General features: G+C 52.1%; 2 protein-coding genes across 4 annotated transcripts in view; one reads left to right on the top strand and one right to left on the bottom strand.

Moving 5' to 3' along the window:
- SEPTIN8 (septin 8) overlaps positions 1–10,154 on the bottom strand; it is a 34,211-nt gene extending 24,057 nt beyond the window's left edge. For all 3 annotated transcript variants that reach the window (XM_072348642.1, XM_072348643.1, XM_072348644.1), the window contains exon 1: positions 10,000–10,154. In XM_072348642.1, coding sequence (XP_072204743.1) covers positions 10,000–10,029 — 30 coding nt within the window. In that variant the 5' untranslated portion in view covers positions 10,030–10,154. The remainder of the gene's footprint in view (positions 1–9,999) is intronic.
- Positions 10,155–17,218: 7,064 nt separating this feature from the next.
- Positions 17,219–22,091, top strand: SOWAHA (sosondowah ankyrin repeat domain family member A). The gene has a single exon (XM_072348618.1). The coding sequence runs from the start codon at positions 17,492–17,494 to the stop codon at positions 18,824–18,826; it is 1,335 nt and encodes a 444-aa protein (XP_072204719.1). The 5' UTR covers positions 17,219–17,491; the 3' UTR covers positions 18,827–22,091.
- The last annotated feature ends 4,376 nt before the right edge of the window (positions 22,092–26,467 follow it).

Here is a 26,467-nt window from a genome sequence, read left to right as displayed (position 1 = left end):
ACAGTACCCACATGCCAATTAGAAGAAACAGGAATTAAGGAACACGAGGAGAAGGAACACGAGCTACAGCGGCAACCAAGGCGCCCACAATCCTTTAAAAATAGAAAAAAACTGATTTTGGCTTTCCTGCTTCCCAGTCTCTTCTTGCTTCACCTCCCAGTTTGCATCAGTTTCAATTTGCATCATTACATGGTCCGATGGCTGCTCCCAGGAGAAGCGGCTTCTGCCTGTGCAACCCACGGGGATGGCACCAGCGAGCTCCGCCTTCCATGCACTGCCCTCATCCTCCTTGCTGTCATGCTGGGAGCAGTATGAACTGACTGGGACTGGGCTCTGAAAGACCATTCTGACTCCAACTGCTCAAAAAACGCAACAGTAGAGTGGTATCATTCTTCAATCAATCTTGACATGGAACACGCCTGTGTTCTCTGCTTGAGACAAAGCCGACTCCCTCACCGCAGCAGGCACAGCAGCATATGGACAATGTGTGAACTGCCCTGTAAAACCAAGAGTGAAACCCCCCCAGAAAAATCACACTGCTGCTTCTCAGCCAAACCCTGACCTGAGTGCAGAGTCCTGGCTTCAGGCTGCAACAGATGAGGTAACACAGCACTTTCCTGTGCTGATGGTGCCTTTGTCCTTTTCCAAGGCCCAACCAAACACAAGAAAGACAAACAGCTGACAACCTCCAAGGCAAAGCAGCAAACGCCTTTCTTCTTGTAAGCAACACGGGCTGCCACCCAAGCAATGAGCTCCAGCCCAGGGACAGCCAGAAAGCAGCTTGCTGGGCTGCAGGCAGAGCCGCAGCCACTGGGGGGAATGTTTCATGTCCCAGGAGCTCACAGCCAGCAGGGCTTCACGTTCCTCTCTCCTTGAGCTTTTTCCATTCACATTTTGCCCACACGTGTACATGTAAATCAATAAGAGGCAACAATCTCTGCACATTATTTTCCATAGTGCTTCAGTTCCCACTTCTGGGGACACCTGATCGTCATCTCCTCCAGCCAGGCTGACATCTGGAAATTAAATAACCCCAAATCCTGCAGGACCCCTCAGCATGGCTCCACTCCAACCCAGGCACAGCCGGGCATCCCAACCCCCCCCCACCCCACCAGCTCTGCAGCACTAGATACAGCCATGGGCAGACCGTAGTCACGGAGCAGCGCACCAGGCACCCTGCAATTTACAATCAAATCAAAATGCAAAGAGAAGGCAGTGCTAGCAGACAGATTGCAGCTCCCCGATGGGAATGACTCAGATCAAGGAGAGGAAGAGCATGGATGCAGCAGTCAGCGCTGCAGGAGCCCACCCTGCACCCAGCGCAGCTGGGGATCGCTGGTAGGCACAGTGCAGTGCCTTTGGTTTCCTGCTTCCTAGTCCACAATGCACAACAGGGCGTGAAACACATGGATTAATACAAATACCGATGGGGTTTATGAAATGCTCTTCCCTTGTTTCCTCAGTGGAAATGCATGGAACCAGGAAATTATCCAGCTGTGACGCTGGGAGCCTCAGTTACAGCTGAGCTGAGGGAGGGCTAAGGGAGACGTGGCTGCTTATCAAACCCACATGGCTGCTGGCCCCACACACTGCCATGCTGGCACCTGAGCGCTGAGGGCCCCAGCAGCACTGCACAGCAGGGCCAGGTGGTAACGAAGACACACCTCACTGCAAGGTCCTGCTCACACACACTGCTGCTCTATCCCCATTTCACAAGGAAACTGAGTCACGGAGCACTTAAGCACCTGCCCTGAGCCTAGTGGGCAAACAACGTCAGATGCCAAATTCAGCTGCTCTGTCCCAGCAGGCACTCCCTGGGACATGGCTCAGTTTCTGGATCAGTGCTGACAGCGATGACAAATCAGGTTTTCTGAAGCTCCCCCTCATCTCTGGACACTCCCAATGACAGACACTTCACATCTACAAGGGCCAGCACACGCTCAAGCAGGAAGGACTCAAATTTTCAGAAGGAAATTGTTCTTTTGGCCAAGCTCAAGGATGCTGGTGTGGGCAGAGGGCTCAGGTAGGTCTCCTGCAGTGCTGGGGATGGAAGGAAGCACGCTTTCAGCCAGGGCTAATGGTGGGAGACCTCAGCATCACTTCAGCTAAAGTCCTTGCATTGAAATGCCACCTAATCTCAAGCAGATTTGCTGAGTGCAAGTACATACTCAAGCCTGAACATTCCCAGTTAATCTTAAGCATTGCTTAAAATTCCAGATCCTTACCGCTTTGTAAGAAGCCGGGCAGGGCTGGGGAAAGAAAAACAGTAAGAGAACTTTAAATGTGGGGTTTATGCCGATTTACTGCTTCTCTCAGAACAGCTGTCTGCTTCACTTTCTCTGCTACCTCTCACTGATCCATTCTGCTGGTCAGACAGGATGCAGCTCAGACAGTGAGCAGAGTCTTTGCAGGGAAGGCAGAAGTGTTTTCCTTGCTGTGGCATGGCAGCCCTAAGAGTCGTCAACCGCAATGCTGTGATGCCCAGCACTCCAGCAACAGCTGGGACAACCCCAGTGGCCCTCAGTTCCACCTCTTTTCCATCACACTGCATGCTGGACCACGCCTGAGCCATCCCTCCCTGGATGGAGCATTGCAGACAGACACCTCCAGCTGCTGCAGGCTTCCCACTGCACTGTCCCAGCCCACGCTGAAGTCTACCCCAGTGAAAACCTCACACTGGAAGAAAAGAAAACAACCAGCAGTTGCCAGCTCCCCTTTAAACTGCTCTGCAAAGAATGCCAAGAATTTTCCCAGACACTCCAGCCTTTATTCACACTCCTCCCAGCTGTGCTCCAGGCAGGCAAAACTTTGCAGGAGAAGCAGGGATGGAGTCACCACCAAGATGTGTCAAACAGAAATGAAAGCTGCTCAGCATCACGGAGGCAGAAGACACAAAACTGAGCTTCTCCCCTTCAGGGCTGAAGGTTACATTGCCTGAAGTGATGTTTTCTTTGAATGGTTTTGGTCCCATTCTGAAGAGAGATTCAAAAAAGCACAAGAGCAATGAGGGCATGGAGAGCAGCCACACTTGGCATCATGGAAAAGCAAAACAAAGAGACATACCCACAATTAAAGCACAACAGCAAAGCACGGCGGTGCTTCACAGCACGCCCTGTGCCCCGGCAGCTCCCAGGGAAGCAGAAGAGCTCCGCACAGCATTGGGCAGGTAAGTGAGCCTTCTGCTCACTGCAGCAGCCAACAGCTGAGCTGTAGCACAGCCTCACAGCCTTCCTTCCTCTGAGAGGTAAAACAGGAATCCCACACATCTTGAACAGAAACGAGCTGGCATGGGCCTAAAACATCACTCCCCACTGACTTCCAGAGCTGAGTCTGAAGGGAGCACAGCGCTTCTCATCTTCCTTGCACAGCACACACTAAGATGATACATTCCCAACCTGTGAATTCAACATCAGTTCTAATGTTCTGCAAACAAACAGACTGCTTCTGGCTCTAACTTCCCTCAGAGCTTTTCCTGCTAAAAACAGAATTCCACATGTTTCCTTTTCGTAATCTGTTCTTTTATCATTTCCCTAAGACTGCTGTGAAGTCTTACTAATTAATTGCGAGGTCTTTCTTAATTAAGAGTGGATTAACACACGTTTTGTCCCTGTCACGTAAGTCCTGGATGGGGAGTTTACAATGAAGCAAAACAGGATTTGCCGGGCATTATGTACACAGTGTTTTGCAAACACAAACACTGCCTGGAGAACGAGGAGAGTCAGTTACAACAGTGACGACTGCGGGACCAAAAATGAGAGACATTTCCTCCAAAATGACCTTAAAGGATGAGAAAGTTCAGCTTTTCAGCAGCCCGAGAATTCCATCCCCCAAGAGCTATTCAAAACCAAGAAAGCCGAGTCCAGAACACAAACACAGCTTTCCCTTCACTCTGTTTACAAAGAACCCCATGGCAGGCAAACAAGCACACACCAACCTCCCCCAGCCTGCTCCTTCCCAGGGTTATTCACCCACAATGTGCTCAGCCTTCCAATGCAATGGAACTGCTCAGTCAACCGAGGCCAGCAGAACACTGAGTTATCTAGTGTGGGACTTTCCCAAGCTCACCACAGGCAGCAGATGCATCCTCAGCTCCCACTCACCCATCTGAGCTCTCCCCTCCTTCTGACCACAGGGACATCCTTCCTGCTCCCAGCTGGGCACATGCAAACACATATGGGACAATGCCAAGAAATGGAGCCTACCTGTAAGGAGCGGCACAGGAAGGGGTTGGGGCTGTTTAAGAGACGCGTTCACAAGGAAAGAAGGATCTGAATCCCCACCATGTAATTACCCAGCCACGCTGGATATCAGCCACCAAAACTATTTGTTTTAGTTACCACTTAAAATAAACATGTCACATTCCCACATACGTTTCCAGAACGTATTGCCCATAATAACGATTCCTTATATTGTTAGACAAGAGAACAGAGATATTCTAGTGGGAACCCAAGAGTTCTGGGCATTGATGCAAGCTTTCTTCCAGCTGCCTCATGCAACCACCCTCCAGCATCTCCACAAGCAGTCCACAAGAGCTGACTGCTAGATCCTCCATTTACAAGTGCCTCCAGAAGGCATCAGAGCATATTAGCACATGATGCCTTTAACTGGAAGACTCAACAATGGAAAAATAAAATGAAATGTATAGCAAAGGATAAGCTGAAAGGACTCTTGCGTTTCTGAAATGATGGCACAAACCTACACCCACCACCACAGGTCAGAACAGATAGGGAAGGAGAGAGCTCCTGGGAGGCCCAGCTCTGGCAGCCCTTCCTTGGGCAATGCTCTTACCATGACAGAGCTGACCAACAGTTTCAAATCAGATTAGGATCCAAGGCCTGGAGCAGCTTGCTGTGAGCAAGTTACGGACAAGGGACCAGAGATGCCCCTCTGACCCAAGCAGCTCTGTGCCTGCAGCAATGCACACTGCTTAGCACAGCACAGCTGGGCAGCTCTATGTGCCACTGCACAGTGGTTTGATTTCCAGCGTGAGCTCTGGGAACACACTTTGCACCAACCCCCAGCTCCAGGCATGCCCGTGCAGCCCGCTGCAGGCAGGCACGTGGAAGCCAAGGGCTGCATCCTGCCTCCAGTTACAGCAGGAACCGGCCGGAATGCTCCTTGCCTGGGGAGAGCTCTGCAGACATTCCCCACGTGTTTCCCTGCACACGTCATGCAGAGGTGGCACGGGCTCAGCACAGCACCTCACACAGCAGCCAGGAGGATGGAACAGCCCAGAGAGCTCAGCAGAAATGCAGCACGGGCTGCAGCCCTGCAGCTCCCTGCCATCATCTGGTTCTGAAACCGCACGAGGCAAAGAGAGCAACAGCTTTCCATTTCTGGCCCTGAGGCAGGGTGCTCCATGGGAACCTCTCTCCAGCTGTTTGACATCTCTGGAATTTCATGTGTGTGGGAGACAGACTCTTTTTGGCTTCACAAAGGAATCTGGACATCTAAATGCAGTGGTGCCTCCAAAGCCTTGACCCCACGTTCTGCCCGCAGGTCAGAGGTGATGGCTGGGGATGAAGCACACAGCTCCCATTGCCACAGCCCTCTGGATGCTGTCACACCATTTCAGAGCTGACCCCCAGCCTGGATCCACCTCTGCATGCAGAGGTCCCACACCAGAGGTGAGGCTCTGGAAGGAAAGTCTTAGCTGGCCGGGTCTGAGGAAAAGCCCTGGGATTCTTCTTCTCACTTCAGCTGCTCTGGGAGCTGAATGGAGCTCCCCAATCCATCCACTGCCTTGACATTTGCAATACTCAAATATCTGAATGACAAGCTTCAGGTATCAACCCAGAGCTCACAGCATGCACACATGTGGAGAAGGTGAGGAACAGGCAGGCTGTGTGTGTGTACACAGCCCTCCCCCCCATCAAAACTAAGCATGGGACGGGGCAACAATATTCATAAATACTGCAACTAATCCAAAACAAGCAGGGCACCCCTCCTGCCCACAGCCCCAACGTGCCCAGGACACGTTCCAGATACACACCCCCACCTGCACCCCTCCCATTGCCTCCCCCTCGTTGCACAACCCAGCAGAGGCCGATTCAGCATCGCAGCATTTCTTCCCCTCCCAGCCTCTGAGCCAGAGGAGCACGAGGAGGAGGGAGACAAGCATGGCAGCAGCTCCTGCAGACATCTGAGGGCACCGCATGGGCAGGGACAGCGGGGGCACCCGGAGACGGGGCTGCATCTCTCACCGCAGCTGGCGACAGCGCTGGCATTCTCCTACAGAAGGCAGCATTTAGGGAGCTTTTGGCCTTCCAGCAACACTGGGGACGGGCTGACAGCTGCCACCACAGCACTGACAGCCAGTCCTGATGCTGTGCCGGCCTCCTGAAAGAGTTATTCTTCAGGCTTCATTTGTTTTGCCGACGCAGAGGGCACACACAGCTCCTGCATTTGCCAGCTCACGTCCTTCCACCCACCGCCTCGGCGCTCGCTGTGATTACGAGCGGGTAGGAGCAGCTCCGGAGCTCCCACGCAGAACAACATGTTGCATCTCTTTTGCAAGAGGAAGAGATGCTCTGGATTCGCCAACAGCACCGCAGCGGGGTAGGAAAAAAACATACAAAAACCTTTTTCTGGGCAACATTTGTTCCCAGCACATACATTCCAAATAAGTGTTTAACTGCAGCGGACTGTGGTCTGCTAAATCGGCCCTGCGGTTGAAACAGTCAGAGCTGGCTTCCTGCATGAGGACAGGCAATCCTCCCCACGAGGGACTGCAGGAGAGGAGAGGCAGCTACCAATCTGCCTGCTCCTGTGCAACAGCACTTCCCACCCTCCTTCCCAAAGCAGCAGAATGGCTGCCAGGGCACAGAGGGACCGGGGCTTCCTGGGGCACATGGTTAGCAGCTGAGAGAAAAAGCTGTCCCTTCTGTGCAGCGCTGCGTGGGGGATCACCTGAATGAACCCTTCCAAATGAAAACTCATCACGAATCTTAAAAAAAAAGAAAGCAGACACCCACGGAACACAGCCCAGGAAAGTTTGACCCCAGAACTCCCAAATAGTGGCTCTGATTGGGCAAATAACAAGGTGGGGAGAAGGAGGGGGTTGTTCAAGTCCAAGCAAACCTCAATTTCCATTGTGATTGAGCGATGGAAATATCTTCCTTGAGCATTTGATCGTAAGCCTATGTTTAGGATCAGCTGTCATATGGCCTCTGGCAACTGCACTGCCATAGCCACAGCACACAGAGCTGTCCTCAGCCCACTCCTTCCATGGGCAAAGGTACGTAATGCTGACCCTCACACAGAGGAGGTTTCAGCCATGCAGGCAGTAGGGAAAAACACGAGGTCACAGAAAACAGCAGCAGCGCATGAAATTTACCACAATTCAGGCAGCTATGGCAGGAACAGGCACAGTGCAGATTCCCAGTGGTTTTTCTGACAAGACCTTCTAAGAATCACCTATTTGTAGTAAAGTTACCAATAAGAGTCCAGCCGTCAGCTGCCAACATGAAGGAGCAACTCAGGGCCACATGAAGAACACAGTCCTGTGGCACAGCTCACAGTGTGCACATCCAGAACTCTCTTCACTGAGCACTAATGCCCACAGAGCCCTTCTCCACACTCAGAGCCACAGTGGGCACACAAAGCAATCAGTTGTGATGCTCCCACAACTTACAGTGTAACGCTAAGTCCTTATTCTCAGCCCAAAGTGAAGGCTGAGTGCATCTACCCCTCCTCACATACACACAGCTCAGTCTCAATCCCAAAGAACAGCCTCTGCACCTCCATGAGATGCTTAATTCAGACCTCAGAGACAGCATTTCAGGAGGCTGAAGGGTTTGGCTTGAAAAAAGAGAAAGTAACACATTTGGTGGTAGCAAAAGCACCACTGAAGCAAAGCCATCTACCAGCCTGGGTCTCACATCTCATCCCATTTACTCTCCCACGCATCTCCTTTTCCTTCACTTCTCCTTCCAGCTTTGCCAGCTTCCTCCGTAGCTTCTGGATCTCCCTGCTGAATTTCAAGCACATTCTGCCTTCTGCTCTCCATACCTTTGCTAAAACCATCAGCATCAACTCCAGCACCACGACACGTGGCAGTGCATGGTCCTGAATGGGGAAGTTCTGACGATGAAGTGTTTCACAGCTGACCCAAACTCCCATATACAGAGCCCAGATTACATAAAGACATCACTTTCTGTTCAAAGTGAGCAGCTGGTGAATCTGAGTGTGGCTGAGGCAACATCCCCAGCTACTCACCAGCTTTCTTTCTGCTGCAGCAGTACCGTATAGCACAGCAGGTGCTCAGCACCACGCCTGCAGCCCAGGTCCCCAGCAGGGCAGTGGCACATTCCCAGGGCAGCCCAGCCAACCTCTCACAAACTCGGCATTGACTAAAACAAAGGCACGACATTCACCAAAAACAAAGGCTGACTTGAGCTCAGCTGGTGTGATCCTGCTGCTCAGAGCCCAGCTTCCTTTCATTGGCTTTTATTGGTCATTTCCAACAGCTGCACTTCAAGGGAACTGCGCTGTGCTGGGGCAGAGGCACTCAGGAGGACTGTGCAAGGGGAGTTTTCTGAACACATTACCCAAACCTAAGGATCACTGCATTCCAGGAGGTCACTGACAGCTGGACAGTTAAAAATAGCCTCACCAACCCAAAAAACAGGAGTTATTGTTAAAAAAGCCTCTGGAGGAGGTTCTGATATACGTTATTTCCCCCTGCAAATAAAAACAGATGGTGAAAATAAACATCATCACTTCTTCTTGGCAGTAGCAAATAATTCCCATTCAAAATTACACTCAGGAAACTGAGGCACAAAGTCACAGAGTGACACCCAGAAAGGCCTGAAGACCACAACAAACACCTGGAACATCCCCACAGGGAAGTGCCCACGATTCTGCTGGGGGAGCAGCAGCAGAACCAGAACATGCACTGAGGATGGAGGGAGCAGAACGAGCAGGGCAGCACTCAGCCCTGCGTCAGACTGAGAGGAGATGCTGCTCACCCACCGTGCTGTGCCACAGCCCTGGCTCCCCAGACCAGCGAGCCCAAAGGCAAAGGGCAGCTGAGGAACCCACGGGCTGAAGGACCCCCACTGCACCCCCGTCCCCCAAAGCCTATCTTTGCTCCCGTACAGTCTTCCCTTAATGGAGTTGGGTGCTGAATTCACGCTGCAGTTCAGCCATCTCACTCTGCTCCAGTGGGAGCCAAACGCGTTTGGGAACTTCTATTTAAGAAAAAAACAGCAACAACAAAAAAAAGCAAGCAACAGCACATGGATGTGAGCACGCCGAGCACCCAAGTACCCACACATGGATGTGAGCACACGGAGCACCCAAGTACCCACACATGGATGTGAGCACACCGAGCACCCAAGTACCCACACCAAAGTTTCCAAAATTAAACTGGCTCGCTCCCAGGCTCGGCAGCATTCAGGGCTCTGTAACACCTAGGAAAAGCCGAGCAGCACCAGCTGGCACAGCGAGGCGGCCTTACGGGTATTTATACACCGAACAAACGCAGCCCTTCTCCGCGCTCTGCCGCCGGAGCTCTGCACCAAGCGCCCGCCCCGGGGCTCAGCAGCATTCCCTGCCTCAGACACGAGCCCACAACGCGGGTCGGCTCCACTCCTGCAAATTCAATCCTGAGATGGAAACTTCGGGGCCGGGAGGAACGCAGCAGTTGGAGACTGTTGGCAAGCAGCAGCTATAGAGGGAAGGGCGGCAGGGCCGTGCCCGGGCAGCACGCCGGCGATCCGGGAACCGCCTCTGCTCCCACTGATTCAGCAGCATCACGCTCAGCAGTCCCCGCTTCGGAAAAGAGGCGCTTATAGCTATGAGCGTTCCAAGAAGCACCACCGGGCTGCGGAGCTCACGCAGCCTTTCCGCAGCAAGCACAGCCCGCCGCGCTGATGCGGGCAGCCCGCGTCCCACCGCCGTTACACAACGCCGGGCAGCGCTCCTCGCCCCGCACCTCGTCCTCGCACCGAAGACCCCGGAGCCGCCCATCCCATCCCAGCCCGCCCCGCTCCTCACCGAGAAGCGCTCCAGGTCGGTGGCGGCCATGGCCGGAGCTGAGCGCGGCGCGGGGCTCTGCCCGCCCCGAGTGGCTGCGGCTGAATGGATCCAATATGGCCACTTCCTGGAAACTCCCCTCCGCCGGCACCGGTCGAGGGGCGGGGAGGGGCGGGAGCGGCCGCCGCGCCGTCACGGTCCCCTCCGGGGGGCGGCCGCTGCGCTCAGGGCCGGGGGTGCCCCGCGTTGCCGCCTGCGCTGCGGGAGGTCCGGGCGGCGCGTTCCGTTCCGCTGTCGGCACCGCGCGGGGCGCAGCCCGGAGCTACGAGAGCGCGGCCGTTACCGCAGCGATGCTCCGCGTGTCGCCGGGCCCCGCGCTGCAACCACGGCGGACGCTCATCGTAGGGACGGCGGGCTGCGAGCTGTCTGCGGTGGGGGCTGAAGTTGGGGAGGGCTTCCTTGCAGCACGCGGCCAGCCCCGTCCCAGCGCCTCACCTCTGCAGCGCTCCACCAGCTGTTCGCTCACAGCGGAGATGCGCTTGCTTCGTGGTGCCCTCTGCTGCAGTGTTCCTACCGGGACCAGCTGCTGTCGCACCGCTGGTCACCACAGCGCACCTGCATCCTTGTCGTGCGGCACGCCTCAGCTTTTCCCGCTCTTTACATCAGTTTAGCCCCGATGTCCTCGTTTTTTCCTCCTCGCCCTCTATTGGAGCAACGTGCGCCTCCAAATGGAACGTGAGCAGCTCAGGTCTGCTTACAACTTGATACACGTGAGGGTCAGTGAAAAGCTTCTGTCTGAACAAAAAGACGGCAGTTCCTGTGAGCACAGCAGGAATCCCTTCAGTGCCTTTGGACACACACTCAGACCTATTTTCTAAGTGTTCTTTATCAACCTCAGCCCTAACTGGTGCTGCTCAGGAGTGAGGAGGAACAAGCAGCCAGTGTGAACCCCCGGGAAGAAGAGGAAGGCATGCTCTGCAGCACAGGAGGAAGTGGAGGTGAAGGCATGCAGCCACCCGTCAAGGAACAGACCAGGCAGAGCTTACCTGGGGTGGTTCTGTCTGCAGGACTCATCATTATTAACTCAGGGGCTCCTACACCACCACAGCTTGAGCTCCAGTGTCCTGCACAAAGGAAGGCCTCAAATAGTGTTGTAACCTAATGATGATGATGTAGTTATAAAGCTCCAGTTATTAGGAAGTAATGAACAACCTTGCTTTGCCTTTTAAAAAGCTTTGCCACATTTCAACCTCTTGGTAAGAGAAAGCAAAGGGGAGACAGCCAGTATGTCAGTACCTTTATATTCATCATCCATAAAAGCTCCAGCCCCTGGAGTGCTCTAAAGCACATTCAAAGGCAAACAGACCTCAAGCAACCAATTTAAAGCAGAACTTATACTTCATTATAATACTCCATATTAACTTCCATCTTCTCCCTTAGCAGCTATTTGTGATCTTTCCGAAGGTCTCTTGCTTCCACCACAATATAAACTAATGAGACCTCACTGTCCTAGCAGGCACAGAGTTGCTGCATTTCCAGCAGTGCAAGATCCTGTGTTACACCCTGACATGTTCCCAATTCATCCCAGCTCCCCTGGGGACCCACCTGAATCACAGTGCAGGAGCTCTGCACAGCTCTGCTCATCCCAGAAGGTGGCTGTGCTGCCCTGGAGGAATAAAACAGGATATGAAAATTAGGTGTAGATTAATGAATGGAGGAGGCAAAGGTCGTCAAGTGTTCGTGCTCAGGGGACTGGAGATCAGGAAGCAGGTTGTGTTTGTCACTGAAGCGATTCCAAGGCATTTTCTGGGCTCCGTTATTTACTTTTTGAAATACAATCAATCCAGTGCAGTTAAGAAGAGTTTTCTTGTCCTTCCTGAGTGAATTACCTGCAGCTGAATGACTTCTGATAGTCCGTGCATTTGCTCTGGCTGAAGACAGGCTGCAAAAGCGCTGCATGTCTCTAAAAAGGGCGTTGCTGACCACCATCCATTAATTCACTTTCTCTGAACTCCAAAAATGACCAAAAAAGAAAAAGCAACAAGAAATGTATCTTGCAGTCACAAACAGCTCGTGGTTTGTGCTGCCTTGTGCTGCAGCTGCCAAGGGTAGCAAAGCTGTGCTGCTCACTTAGTCCTGCCAAAGGAGATGTTCATCCAGAACAGGCACTCACTCCGCAGTCTTGTTGCTGCTGTGACCAGTTCCTGAAGGTTCTCAAGAGTCCTTTAGGAAAAATAAAAAAGCCAAAATCTGATATTTCTGGTGTTCAGATGCAACTAGAACTGCTCACATAGAGACAGACAGAAGTTTTTAAGCATTACAAAGAAGCAAGGACTAACAGACTTGATGTTTAAAAACTACTCTTCTTTTTTTGTATATTACAAGCAGCCTTTGCAGTCCTGATTTAGCACAACATAATGCTCTTGTGTGACACTTGCTTAAATCCCATTATGCCAGGTTTGTTGAGTTCCATTCATTAAGAGCCCTTTTCCCTGACCACACAGCACAGAACATCATAGGAGGCTCACACAGGCTGACCTGCACCAGCTGCTGGTATCACTGAGCCTCAGGTCAGACGCAAAGATCTACTGCTGAAAGGAAATTCCAGGACATGAAGGAAATTCCAAGGCACTGCAGCAGAGCACAGGGCAGTGCTGGTGCTTGGCTCTGGCTTTCAGCTGTGCTGCTGAGACCTGCAGTGCCATCGCTCCCCTCACCTTTGTCCATTAGTAGTGCTGTCAGTGTGGGGCACAGCATAAAGGTGAGCATGCTGTAAAGGCTCACAGTCATTTCAGGTGCATAAGAACTGGTTCAAGAGGAGAGAATTGGATTTGGTATCTCCTTTAACTGCTAAGGCATCTGTTATTATGCAAATCATTCCTAATGACTCAGGAAATTAATTTTATTGCAGTGGAGCTGGATGCTCCTGCAAGGATTCTACATTTGGAGGAGTATTTGTACCTGCTAAATCCATGGCGAATTTAGGTCAGAGTCTGGGTGTTCTGTCCCAAGGCTATTTCAAGACCAGGCTGGATGTGGCTCTGAGCAGCCTGGTCCAGTAGCTGCTGACCCTGCCTGTAGTGGGGGGGGGGGGGGGAACTGGATGATCTTTGAGGTCCTTTTCAACCCGGGCTATTCTATGATTCTGTGGGTGCACACGACCCTGGCAGCCCTCTGTCCCAGGGAAGGAACAGCTTCCAGGGGACGGCTCTTCTGTCAGGGCTGCAGAAAATCCTTCATCCTCCAGTCCAGGTGGTGCAGATAAACAAAACCTTCTCACATTCTGCAACGCAGGCCAGAGGAAGCAGCTTCTTGGTAACTGTTTGTTTCATGCAGTACTTCCCCCTGGGTAGAGTTAGAAATCAAAAGGTTTCAGTTTGTTTTTAGCAGCACAACCACCAAGAACTTTTATCAACTTTCTTTGGTTACACTGACAACATATGGGACTTAGAAGGCTTTTCTACACAAGTGCCATCTTCCTCAGCTGCAAGTGGAGCCACTGGGAGTTGTGGTCCATTTTCCGAGTGGTCCCAGCAGTTTGGTTGGGATGGCTGGAAACAGACCCTGTATTTTCCTTCCTTGCACTGAAGGGCAGCACTCCCACCCTGCACCTCCTGCTGGGTTCGCAAAGCTCTGCTGGAATGACAGTGCAGGTCTGCATCGCTTCTGGCAGAAGCCCACCAGGTTTATGGGCACCACCTGAAAAATGGGATGGTAGGGGGAGGTCGTACCACCATCTGTGTGGAACAAGCAGTGTTTCATAACCACAAACTCCAAGACATGTGGATGGCTGCATCTGATGGCTGAGATCCTGGAGTTACAGCTGAACCTTGCTGTCTTCTATCCACAAACAGCCCTCACCCCCACCCCTTCCCAGACCTTTGCTCACTTGTTTATCCATTGAAGGTTACTGCATTTCTCCATGGCACAAAGGAGGAGCTGTTTCCCCCTCACAATGCACGCTCTTTGTTTCACATGGAAATATCAACAGTGAAACTGAAAAATGGTGAGCGCTGTCATTCTGCTTGCTCTGACTTCATTTCTGGGAAAGTCAGCTCTCCTGGAGGTAGAAATGCCATTGGCAGCCAGCACAGCCAAACTTCACCTTCCTGCAAAGCAGCAGAGCCACATCCAACTGCAGCTGTCCCCACACATCCCCCATTTCTTCCTCCTCCTCCCATAGCACTTCACCCTCCTGGCAGGAAGGAGCAGGACCTGAGATGCTGCCTCCTTCAGTTCTGAAGCACCAACAGGCATTCCTCTGCTGCAACACAGTGCTTTATCTCCCAGTTTACATCCTGGATCTGTGTGGTGTGAATAATTCTGGCCATGAGGCCATCACCTTCCTCACCTGAGGGGATGGCAGAGTGTTCAGCCTCTCAATGCATGTTACTACACTGCAATGCCACAGTTTCAAAGTTGCTGATATTTCTTCACAGAAAAGACAGCACTTTTTAATCCAAATCAGAGGTGCTGCCGGGGCTCACGGCACGGAAGCAGTGAGCTGCAATACTGGTGATTTGAAAAGTAGCAGCAAATGAAATGAATCGTGGGTTTCTGTACATTGATTTTATCCCAGGCAGTAAATCAGAAACATCGAGACATGTAGCAGTTGGCTTGAAATCTCCCAGGAGCAGCCCACGGAGCTCCCTAAATAGCCTCACACAAAATATTTGCTTGATAGGTTTTTGGTGACACAAAAAAAGCAGCAGAACTTCTTAAGGCTGGAAGTTCCAGATGATGGGCAAGCAATGCCCGTAATGCTCTGGGCTCATTTATTATCTGTATTAATAACACTCATTCAAACAGCTTAACTTCTGCTGCACGGTGTGACCTGAGTACACCCAGCACTGAGTAAAGGAGGCGGAGATCACTGGGATCTGATCCTGCTGTGCTGAGCCTGGAAGGTGAGTAACCCAAAGACATCAGCAGATAAAGGGAAATGTTGGCAAAGAGGACACACACAGCACTGCACTCTGGAATATACATGGAGTGTTCTCCCACAGTTTGTTCTCTATTGCAGGAAGTCTAGGACCAACTTGACACCCACTGACTGTGATGGCACAGCTCAGGCTGCACACAAAGAATGAATGGGACAGGTGGTTGGATGTGGAGAATACCTGGGGAAAGAGCTCCTTGCAACACAGCAGTTAGATGAGAGCAGCCGTCTCTCACTTGGCATGGTGTGAGGAGCACTTGTCAGCAGACTTTTCCTCTTCGGCAGCCTTCTGGGGATGGGCTTCTCATCTTGTGGCCATGTGAAATGCCAGCTCCTGCCATGGGGAACAGCCTCTGTAATACTGCTCTTTGGGGAACCCTGAGAGCTGAGGGGACAGTCAGCAATAGGAGCTTGGCTGGGGTGGGCATAAAGCAGTGAGATCTGACAGCACCCCCCAGCTCTCAGGGGATACCCCTGTGCAGGGGGCACACACTCCTGCAAACACCCCCAGGAACTCTGCTGGAGATGCACAGTCATGGCTGTCAGCCCCAGGACATACATACCCTGTTGTGATGGAGCCAATCCCAGCAGTGGGATCCACTTCTTCCCCAGCATTGGTAAGTTAAAGACATGCTTTACAAAAAAAGCCTATCCTTTGGAACTGTTTTCTCCCCTCCTCTTGTTCATTGTCAGGTATGATCTATACTCCTAGTGCATAGCCGAAGGTTTGCAATGCCAACATCAGGGACTGCTGAGATTCTTTTATGCCTGCAATAGATTCCAGTAAGGAAGAGAAATTAACATTGAAACCAAGGCATAGCAGCTCATTTTTGGATGCTTGTTCATTATTAGCTCCCTGCAGTAGGCAAGGCAGATCTGCAGGGATGCCGTAAGCTGGAAGGCATTGCTAATACACCGACACCCCACACACGAGCAGCTCCCTCAGCAGAGGGCGAGGTTAATGTACAGCCACCTCTAAAGGCAGTAATGAGAGGTGTGCGATGCCCATGGAAACACTGAATTGCTATGAGCAGCATAAAGACTGTGTGCTATTATTGTGTGAAAGAACACTAGAGCTGCAAAACGATTCCGAGGAGCTGGCTCAGTGCCAGCTTGTGAGCAAGAGACAAAATAGCTTTTCCAGCTTTTCTGCACAATGATGGAACCGGGAGGGGAAGGGGAGCCAAGGGGAGGGCTGAGCAATCCCTTCCACCGCCACAGATGGGTGTGGAGAGGCAGAAAGGAGAGAGGTGTGCTGCGTGGGGGCTGCTGCACCTCGAACCGCCTTCAAAATGGAGATTTGGGGCCAGGCTGATATTCCATGTCAGTCAAGCTCTAAGACAGTGAGAACAAAACCCTGTTTTTTTTCTCATCCATCCTCATGCAGTTACTTTAATCTGTCTTTGTGCCGCGCTGACTCTGCTTGCTTTGTGTTCTCTCTCTTGCTGTTTTCCTAGACAAACTGTTCAGTCACTCAGGAATCAATTCACTGATCTCAATTGCAACACTCAGCAGAGGGGAAAACAAGTTTGTGGATGAGTGTCACCCCTGCAGCAGGGCTCCAATCCTCCACCTCCTCCTGGGGAAAGGCGTTTCTCCGAGGCTTCTTTCTTCTGTAGAGCTGAGAACAATAATTACATTAAGAGAAGTGCTTGAGCAGAAGTAATTGATACGGCAGCACAGTCAGGCAGTTCTCTGTATGAAAAGAGAACACCTCTCTCACATGCAGTCACACTGTGAAGGTTTCATCATTTATACAGATGCAGCTCATAGTAGTTACAATGTAGCCAAAAGATAAACACACAGCAGGGATACATTCATACACATAGCAGCACCTACAACAGAATGTATTTCAGAGCGCAGAGCCATCCGCCCATTTTTTTGCCCCCATTGGGGCCAGGTGCTGTCACGGAGCCACTGATGAGCTCTGGCAGAATCTTTGGAGAGCAGAGCTCCAGCCGCTGCTCAAAGCTGCACTAAGAGACAACTCAGAGCCCCAGATCATCGTTATAAAGAGCTGGAAGAAGAATCAGCCCGAGCGCACCTCCTCCGTTAGCCAGGCTGCGACATAACAAACGCAGCGGGACACACGGCTGCGCTGCGCTGCTGCGGAGAGGTGACGTCTGTCACAGCCCGGGGGGCACCGACGGGTGTACGCACTGCTTCCCCGAGCAGCAGAGGCTCCTTTCTCCCCCATCCCCCCCAGCCGAACACACGGCTCCGGAAACTTTGCACTGAAATACTGTAGCAAACAAAAGTTGGCCCGGCTGCCGCTTCCCATCCGCCCTCGGGGGGCAGGAGAGCGGCGGAAGGAGCCGGGCCGTCACCTGCCCCTCACCCCGCACCTGCCCGGGGAGCGCCCGCAGCGCAGCACCGCCCCGCGGGGAGGAGAAAGGAGAGAGGCGCGGCCGGACCGCCCCGCTCTGCTCTCATCGACGGAGGCGGCAGCGCGGGCGGCTCCATCACCTCCGCGGGAGCGGCCCGCAGGTGCGCGCTGCCCGCCAGTCCCGGCAGCTCCGCCTCGGGGGGTTCGGGCGGCGGAGCGACTGCGGCGGCCCCACCTGTGGCTGCGGGATGGCGGAGCTCGCACTCAGCCCCGCCGCCGTGCTGGGCTTCCTGCGGGAGCGCGGCGGGTGGGCGAGCAACGCGGAGCTGCTGGGCGCTTTCCGGCCGCTGCTGGAGGCCGGCGGGGACGCGTCGGAGCGAGCGGAGCGGCGGGAGCGCTTCAAGGAGGCGGTGAACGCCGTGGCGGTGGTGAAGGAGCGGCAGGGCACCAAGTTCGTAGTGCTACGGAGACACCTGCGGCCCGGGCCGGCCCCGGAGCGGCGCGGGGATGGAGGTTCCGAGCCCACGTGCGAAGGTCGGCTGTCCCCGCCGGTCCCCGAGGAGCTGCCGTCGCCTCGGGCCGTGTCCGAGCTCCGCGGGATCTTCCAGGCTGGAGGCGGCGGAGTGCCGCTGCCCGCCGGCGGGGCCAATGCCCGCAAGGAGCCGCTCCCCAAGCCCTGCATGCTGCCGGTGCGCTGCGTGCCGGCCCCGGCTGCCCCCAACTCCACTACGGCCCCGGGGCCGTCCGAAGAGCCGGATAGCGCTGTATCGCCCGTAGCTGAGGAGGAGGACGGCGGGTGCCACTCGCCCAGTCTGCGCCGGGTCCCCAAGAGCCAACGGGCCAGCGAGGAGCAAGAAGTGCCGCTGGAGGAGGCTGAGCACCGCTGGCTGCTGATGGCGGCTGAGGGGCAGTGGTCCCAGCAGCTCCACGGGCTGCTGTTGGGTGATGCCAGCCTGGCAGCCCGGAGGGATTTCATCTCGGGCTTCACCGCCCTGCACTGGGCTGCCAAGAATGGCAACTGCGACATGGTGAGGAACATCATCGATGTAGCAGAGAAGGAAGGGGCCCAAATCAACGTGGATGCCAGGTCGCACGGTGGTTACACGGCGCTGCACCTCGCTGCCATGCACGGCCGGGATGCTGTCATCTCCATGCTGGTCCGCAGCTACCATGCCAAGATCGACCTGAGGGACTACAGCGGGAAGAAGCCACACCAATACTTGAAGGATGGGACCTCTGTGGCGGTGAGGCGCTTACTGGGGGACCCCACACTCCAACACTCCACAGGACCCACGGTGCCCATCAAGAAGAGCACCAAGATCGCTGCATCCATCCTGAGCTCCACCAGCACCTTCCTGGGGGTCATATCTGATGACATGGCTTTCTATGATCTCACCAAAGGTTTGAGGAAGCCTTCGTCCTTGAACAAGCTGCTGACTGCCACCACAGGCCCCAGGAGGAAGCCAAAAACCAGAGGGGGATTCCCTTCGTACTGCTCACTCTCTGAGGTGGCGGAGGAGGAGGAGCACGAGGAGGCTGTCATGAAGCGCAGGCCGGTTTCTGAGCTGTTCTTTGGCCATTAAGCTCTGCCTTCCTGGGGTCAGAATCGTTCAGTAGCATGACTGGGGAGCTTGTTTTTTTTTCTCTCACAGAAGTAAGTTGGATTTCCTCTCCCCATGTCTTTCTTTCTGGAAGTTTAACTGAATGGGTGATGGGTTTCTGGCTCTACAGGTCACTGGATGAAGCCCAGCTCTCAGAAGCCTGAGGAGAGGGAGCTGCCCTACGAGCACTGCAGTGCCGTAGGTACCAGCACACCAATGAAGGCCACAAACATTGCACTTCATGTCTGAAAAGCTGGAATAACCTCTCTGTGTCAGACAGGCTATAAATGCTTCAGGCACAGCTTTTTGTTCTGTGTTCCTCAGCTGAAGAGCTGCATGTTTTACACTGTGAACAGCACGCTGGTAGCTGGCTGCTTTAACGTGGCTTGTTCTACAGCAGGCTGAAATCATTAGGAGAAAGTTTTCTATGATGATTCTGCTTGTTTTGGTAACAGAAGAGGAATATTTCTATTTTAAAATTGTGCATTTAGTTTTTTCAGAGCGGAATTTCTCGCTGTCAGAAATACTGACCTGCCTTTATTGTTGCCTAAAGCATTTTCCTTGACGAGGTTAAAAGGGAAACAAAGCCCCACCCCAACCCTTGTTGCTCTCTCTCCATGATCTGTCTACCTCAGTTGGAAGCTCGGTTTGCATTTCTCCTTGTGTTCCCTTCCCAGAGGACTTTGCCCAGGTGGTGCCGACCATGCCTCGATACCGTGAGCATTTGGCTGTGGTTCAATCACTTCAGATGTGAATGACCACCTGAATGAACACATTTTTTGTATCGGATGGTGTAATAGAGTGAAGTGAGAAAGTAGGAATCGGATCCTGCAGGGTATCTGAGCAGCACTGAGGCTGCTTTGGCAGATTCTGTTATTTAAACTTTGGTTCTGAGCTATTTGGAAACAATATTTATTTGAAAAACAACAGGTTTTGTTCTGTTGGGTGTTTCATGGCAGAATTTGTGCATGGCCTCTGAAAGCAGCGTGCATCTCAGCAGCATGAGTTGTTGATCTAACACTCACTTTGCTTTTTCTTCTGTATTGTAGACATAATTGCTTTTCTGAAGTAGAGCTGTATGCATTACTTGCATCTGGCCATGCTGTTTGCAGTGAGATTATCGTCTTTAAAATTACTCATTTAAAGCTGCCTTGAAATGAAGAGGCAGAGCTCAGATCAGGAGCTGCCTGCTGTGCTTCTGTGCTCACAACGCAACCGCAGAGCTGTGTGATCAGAGGTGGCAGCAGCTCTGCGCGTGCTCTGCTCTCAGCCCCAGTCAGGTGTTTCGGTTTCCTTGCAACACTTGTTTGCATGCCTTGCCTTTCTTTCCAAGCCAGCAACTTCAGGAATGTGTCTTTCAGCCTTGAATTAAGCCTAGTGCTGTAGCACCACGTTGAAGGTGACACCATCTCCTTGGTGCCCCTGCCCTGATGTGGTGCTGCCTGCCAGAGGGGCTGAGCTGCTGCTCTCACAGACAGGGATGCCTTTTTATTTTGTGGCTCTGCTTTTGTGTGGAACTAATTAACTCATTAAGAGAATGTTAATGATCAAGCACCTTGTGACTTATACATCTGGAGATGGGTAAAAACAATAATAATGATCCTATTTGCTCCGTATCTGTTGGTGTGGCTGCTGGCCAGTGTGGTCATTTGAAGCCTTGATTTGTGCTTCAACATTGGCTCTTGGAGCTGCAGGAAAATGTCAGTCACTCCGTTTTAGTGACATTAAACACTTTTGCTGTAGCTCTTGAAACCACAGAGGCATTTGTGTGTGTTTGTGTTACTGCTGGCAGAGCTGGGGCTGCCCGGGGAGACAGCATCCTGTGGCAGCTGGGAAATGGCTCCAGTTTGACTTGGTCTTATTTGGAAGCTTGTCCACTAGTTGTGCCTACAAGCCTGACTGAACCTCTTCAGATCACACCACTGAACTTTTAGCACTTCTTTGGAGTAAATCCAACCTGCAGCACAAGCAAGGCACGAGGATGGAGCGTTTCCTGTTTAAAAAGCCATCAACCTCTACAGCTTGGTTGTGGCTGCACCATGAGGAAAGCAGGGGCCATGCTTCAAAGCAAGAAGTCACAGCTGAGAGAGCTGACTTCACTGCATCATGTGCCACCCAGGAAGCTCTGCAGTACTCTTTGCTGGGAGGTGCTGCAATTAGCTGGTGCTGCACCCAAACCCCTGACCCTGCAGCGTGCCTGACAGAGGTTGCAACACACAGAGCTCACAGGGCTGGGTGCTGCCAGCACCTTTGTGCTGTGACGCAGCTCTCTCTCCTTGCTGACAGATGGGGGAAGAGCTGGTGTTAGGGCAGGCTGTGATGAGTACATGCGGTGCTGTAGGACTTCAGGTACAAACAAATCCTCAGAAGTACCGAGATCGCACCACTGCAATTTGACAAATATAGATCTTAGGTTCAGCTTGCAGTAAAACCAGTCCTTCGGCTTCTCCAGGTCTTGGTTTTCTATGTTGCTCTTGACAAGGGAGGCAATGTGGTACAGAATTCTCACCAACCAATGGGAGTAGTTTTATGGCAGAGACTGAGCCTAGTGCTGCTGTATGAACCCATCAGCTGAACGGATTCTCCGTGCATTCTGCTGTTTCAAGCCCAAATCCAGCAGAAGGCTGTAGGACTTTTGCACAAGTGAATGGCAGCTGGGAAGCTTAACCACCAGCCACAGGCCAGCCTGGTGAGCTGCCTGCAGTGCCATCACAACGAAGGGTCTGGCCCTGTCCTACCAAGGAGAATTTACAAGATTTCAGCTTCTTCACAAGACTGAGGTCCAGCAGAAGAGCAGCAGCTCAGTCACTGCAGACCCAGAGGGAGCAGGGGGCCCAGGGAACAGCCCCCAGAAGCTCCCATCTCACTGTCCTGCTCTGCAGCTTCCATTGTGCCCTACATTCCTTGGATGCATTCACCTCCCGATTTACACATTAGTCTGAGCAAAATGACAACATGGCCTTTTTTGTTATTTCTGATGATTGGTGCTAATGGGGGACCCTACAAATTGGTGAAGAGGTCACTGACACAGACTTGGCTCCATGTAGTATGGGCACAAACAACACCTTGTTTGTCTTTGTTGTCCGCTCTCAGAACAAATATAAAAGCTCTGCAGTGTAATGAGGAGTGTTCATTTGCCATTCCAGTCCCAAGATTTATTTCACTAATTTATAAGGCAAATCATTAAGCACCTCTTGCTGAGCTCAGCTTGTCACCAACTGCAGTGTCTTTATATTTGTGCACTATCAGGAAAACAGCACATCACAGCCAGGGACTGTTTTTCATCTCCAGAGGGAAGAACTGTGGCCAAAGTGATGCTTTCCCTTCCCTACCTCCCTTCTCACCTTCCCTGCCTGAGGAAACCCCTCAGCAGCTGGCAGGGCACATCACAACTGCTGCAGTCACAGCACTGAGCAGCAGGGACGGGTGTGCAGCCCCAGGATCCAGCCACTGCTGAGCACTGCTTGCTCCAAGTGGCAGCAGCCACTCACTGCTGGTCCTTGGGCCAGTTTGCCAGAAGGGTTACAGCAGAAGATGCTGTAACAGGAAGAATTCCTTTCCTCCTGCCCTTCCTTCTCCCCTCCACCTCCATCCCCCTCACCTTTAAACTCCCCAGAGGAGATAGGAGACCTCACTGCAGAGGAGCCACGGAACTTCCATTTTCACTGGGCACAATGCAGCACCCAAAGGTACAATACTTGGCAAAAGCTTCAAGTGCTGAGCACAGCAGATCTTTGCTGTCCTGCACATATGCAGGCACCATGGCTGGCAAGCATCTGCCCCGTAAAAACCATGTTTACAGAATAGAGCACATGGAAGGCAAACTGTGGCATAGAAATCCCTGGCCATTCAGGTGCTGTGCTTACATGTTATGTGTGTGCATGGCACTGCGCTTCCTCTGAGCAGCAGCACTGCTGGCAGTGTCTCCTGTGGGACACAGACAGGCTCAGCACAGTCACACTGCTAACAACATCCCAGCAGAACAAGCAGACTTCTGACCATGTGTTTTCCTCCACCCATTTCCTGCAACTGCAGCAGAGCAAAGCAGGGCAGCTGAGCACAGGGCTCTCTAAGCAGCTCTGCCCATCCAAGGAACCCACTCAGCCCCACTGTGCTGCTGTCAGCTCATGCTGTGACACTGGGCAGCCCTTACCTCATGGTGCCAGAGCTGCAGGAGCTGCTGCGGGGCCAGGGATGCCATAAGAGATCATTCCACATGGGGATACTTCTCCAGGTGCTGTGAGATGTTCTTGCACGATGGGCTAAAGGCCCTTTGCAGGTACCTGGCTGCTCACCAGAGCATCTTCAGAAGCGTCTTTTATTCTCCAGAAGAAGACTACCAACTCAGCCCATGCTTTTTCTCCCCGGAGGTGTCTGTGGGATGACTCAGCTCCACGGCTCATCTGGCATCTTAGAATTTCATAAAGCCTTTAATGCCTCTGGCTGTTTAACAGTGAAATTCATGAGCTGCTTCTTGAGTGCATTTTGTTAAACCCAGAGGTTACATGATTCCTACTGCCTGATTACTCTGTAATGTACCCGTGGGCTCCCTCAGGGTGCAGGAGATGAGCTTTGCAGTGCTGCTCTGAACTTAGTTTTAAGGTTTTATTCAGATGGTTGCCATGAATTCCCAAAGCAGAGAGCGCATCCTTCTGTTTATTAAACGCAGCTCTCACCAGCACCAAGTACATCTTTAGCAGAGCACATTTGCATCAAGCTCAGCACCCTCCCTTCCTTAATCAGCTCAGCAGGCACAAGGGCCACAGCACAATGACCCTGTGAAGAAAATGAGGGTAAGAAAAGAAATTAAAAAATGCTCTCAATTTAGTGCCTGAGAAGCTGAAGCAGCAGCTCCTGATCCAGCAGTGATTCCTACACATCGCAGTGGGCGTTAAATCAAATCCTAAGTGAGCCACTACTTCTTTAATCCCCACGGCTGCTGCCAAGGCGCTGCCACACAGGCAGAATGCATGTTCTTCCTCTGGCCTCTTGCTCTCACCCACACCTGCTATATTTGCTCATCAATCTGGCTCTAGGCAATACAAGTTGTCTTTTTTATCCTGAAATCAGGCCTGCTTGCTTTTGCTGAGCAGAACACAAACTACTGCAGTTTCTTCCCCCACGCCTTTTGTGCACGGGTGGCCAAATGACTTAGGATACAACTCCCAGGCCCTGTTAGCAGCCTGCACCCTCAAAGAGAAGATTGAGGCTCCGGTGATTTGCCTGTCACACCCCTGTCCTTCCCCTAGGCAGTTATTTTGCATTCACCTGGATTTAGCTGTATCTAATTCATACAGAAGCTCCTGCAGGTTCTGGGTCACTGTCCTCTCCCAGGGAGTGGTCAGATTACCTCCAGCACCAGGCTGTGGGCTGCAACATGAGGCTTTGCTCCCTCGGAGACCCCAGAAGCAGGGAGCTGCTGAGCTCCTTCTGTCCTCCCAAGGCACACATGCAGCTCTGGCTTTCTTGCTCACCCATAGGCTCAGCAGCCCCATGCCAACAGCTCTCCAGGGGTCTGTACAACTGCTGGGCAGAGATCAGAGCATCAGTGCTTCCATGGCCTCACTCAGGTTGGCCCTGTGTCACTGCTGGAGTAACCTGTGGCCATCTTAGCTTCCATGCCACAGGGAGGCAAGGAAGGAAAGAAACCCAGAGACCCGAGCTCAGCTGCTGAGGCCAGTGGCCTGATGCTGTGCTCCATCCCAGCAGCTAAGAATAAGCAACACTGGCTGCCTGAGAGGGAGCTCATTCATACCCAGCACCTCAGAGCCACTCCATGCTGCCAAAGGGAGATGCAGTGGCATTGCCCAAAGTACACCTTTCTCTTGCAGGTAATGGAGCAGGTTGTGAGCCACTATAGTCCGACCATTATCCAAAGTACACAGGGCTGCTCCTATGCATTAAGAGAGATGCTCTGTGAAGCTCTTAATCTGGGGACAGGTTAAATCATTGTTTGTATTGGTACATCAGACTGTGATTGTAAAAGTCAACATCTCTGTATGCAGATGTGCCAGGAATGCTGCCCATGACATAACTCCAGGACCAGCAGCTGCCTCAGGCTCTGCCACCACTAAGAAACCAATTACAGATGATCAGCATCACAATCAAGACCCATGTAATATCCAGACATCTTCAGCATGACACAAAAGACCAGAAAGGCAAGAGAAACTGGGCCGTGTGGACCCATCCTTTCCCTTCAAGGCAAGAATTAGCTTCAGTTTGTTTCCATCCAGTTCCTTTAGCTCAACTAGCAAAAGAACCACATTTCTAATTGGTCTCCTAGGAGAGACTGCAGATTTTGCAGCAGCATCAGCTGGTACTGACTGACACATTGCTCCCATTCTTCACCCACCTCCGAGACTTCAAATACTGATTTAATCTAATGAGGGTAAAGCAGCCATTCAGTGAAGCACCACAGTCACTGCATGCTGGAGTCCAGAGCCCAACAAAATGGTGCATTAGACATTAAACACGACTTGTTTTGTTCAGATCAATGGAACTAAACGTTCATATCCACAAAGCTTCTCTTTGCCTTACACACCACCCACCTGCATGCATGATTACAAATACATTTACTGATACTTGGTACACATCACAGAACAGGCTCCTGAGGTGAGCCCTTCCCAGCTTTCTGGGCACACCACACCACACCGTTTCTCTGGAAACATGAGCAGGGCTACTGATACTCCTGCATAAATATGCAAACTGAGGTCCACAGCCACAGAACAAATGCTTGTTTGTCAGAGCCTGGATAGCACCTAACACTGCACTCACTGATAATGAAGGCAGAGCAGCTGCAACCTGCACTGCCTGCAGTGCTGCTCCCGAGTGAGCTGTGGGCAGGTGCAGCACATGGAACCACTCCAGGTGCCCTCTTTCTGCAGGTGGGAGAGCTGCCACGTTACCTTCAGAGAGCTTTACTTGTACAGAACACGCAGTGGTCATCCTTCTGGATAGTGTTACCTCTTGAGTTCATGCTGCACAGTGGGTAAACTCAAATGGAAAATGTGATCTGATGTAAAGCTGAAACCATTAATTCATACTCAGGTCAGTGTTCCATTCTGGGTGGTTGTGAGTTCATTTAAAGCTTGTACAAGCCCAGAGGATGCAGATGCCTCTGGAAAGAGCAGAATTGCCACAGGCAGCAGGAGAACAGTCAGCACATGCACAGACAGCAAAAGGTAACACTTAGCACCATGGAACAATGGAAATCTGTTTTGCCAGGGGCATAATCCCCAGGTTGATATGCAGTCACCTTATTCGTGATCTAGGCACGCAGCCCAGCCTAAATATTCCTGTCATTGAATACTTTAAGAAAAACAATCATCCGTGTCATAAATATGGCAACATCACTGGTTTGGCTCAGCACACAACGTCAGTTTGAAAGATTTTTGCCAAGGGATTCATATAAAAGCTCATGAAATTGAACGATTTCCTCCACTTTCTCCACATACCTTTTCCCACAGCAGACCTTTCTGCCCACGTTCAGCACTTCTTGCTCACGCCGACAATTGGAAAGTACTTAAAATCAGCCCCAGAACGCGCTGTGTGAAAAATAAACACTTCAGAAGCACTGTGAGGACTTTGTGAACACAGCATGCAGGAATGAATTCAGAGGTTATC

Source organism: Excalfactoria chinensis, chromosome 13 (assembly GCF_039878825.1).
Source record: "Excalfactoria chinensis isolate bCotChi1 chromosome 13, bCotChi1.hap2, whole genome shotgun sequence".
NCBI lineage: Eukaryota > Metazoa > Chordata > Aves > Galliformes > Phasianidae > Excalfactoria > Excalfactoria chinensis.
The sequence above is the reverse complement of the archived record's forward strand: the minus strand, read 5'-3'. Positions and strand labels throughout refer to the sequence as shown.

Bases quoted from the DNA above. Each gene is read 5' to 3' on its own strand.
- SOWAHA (XM_072348618.1), top strand. From the start codon at position 17,492: ATGGCGGAGCTCGCACTCAGCCCCGCCGCCGTGCTGGGCTTCCTGCGG.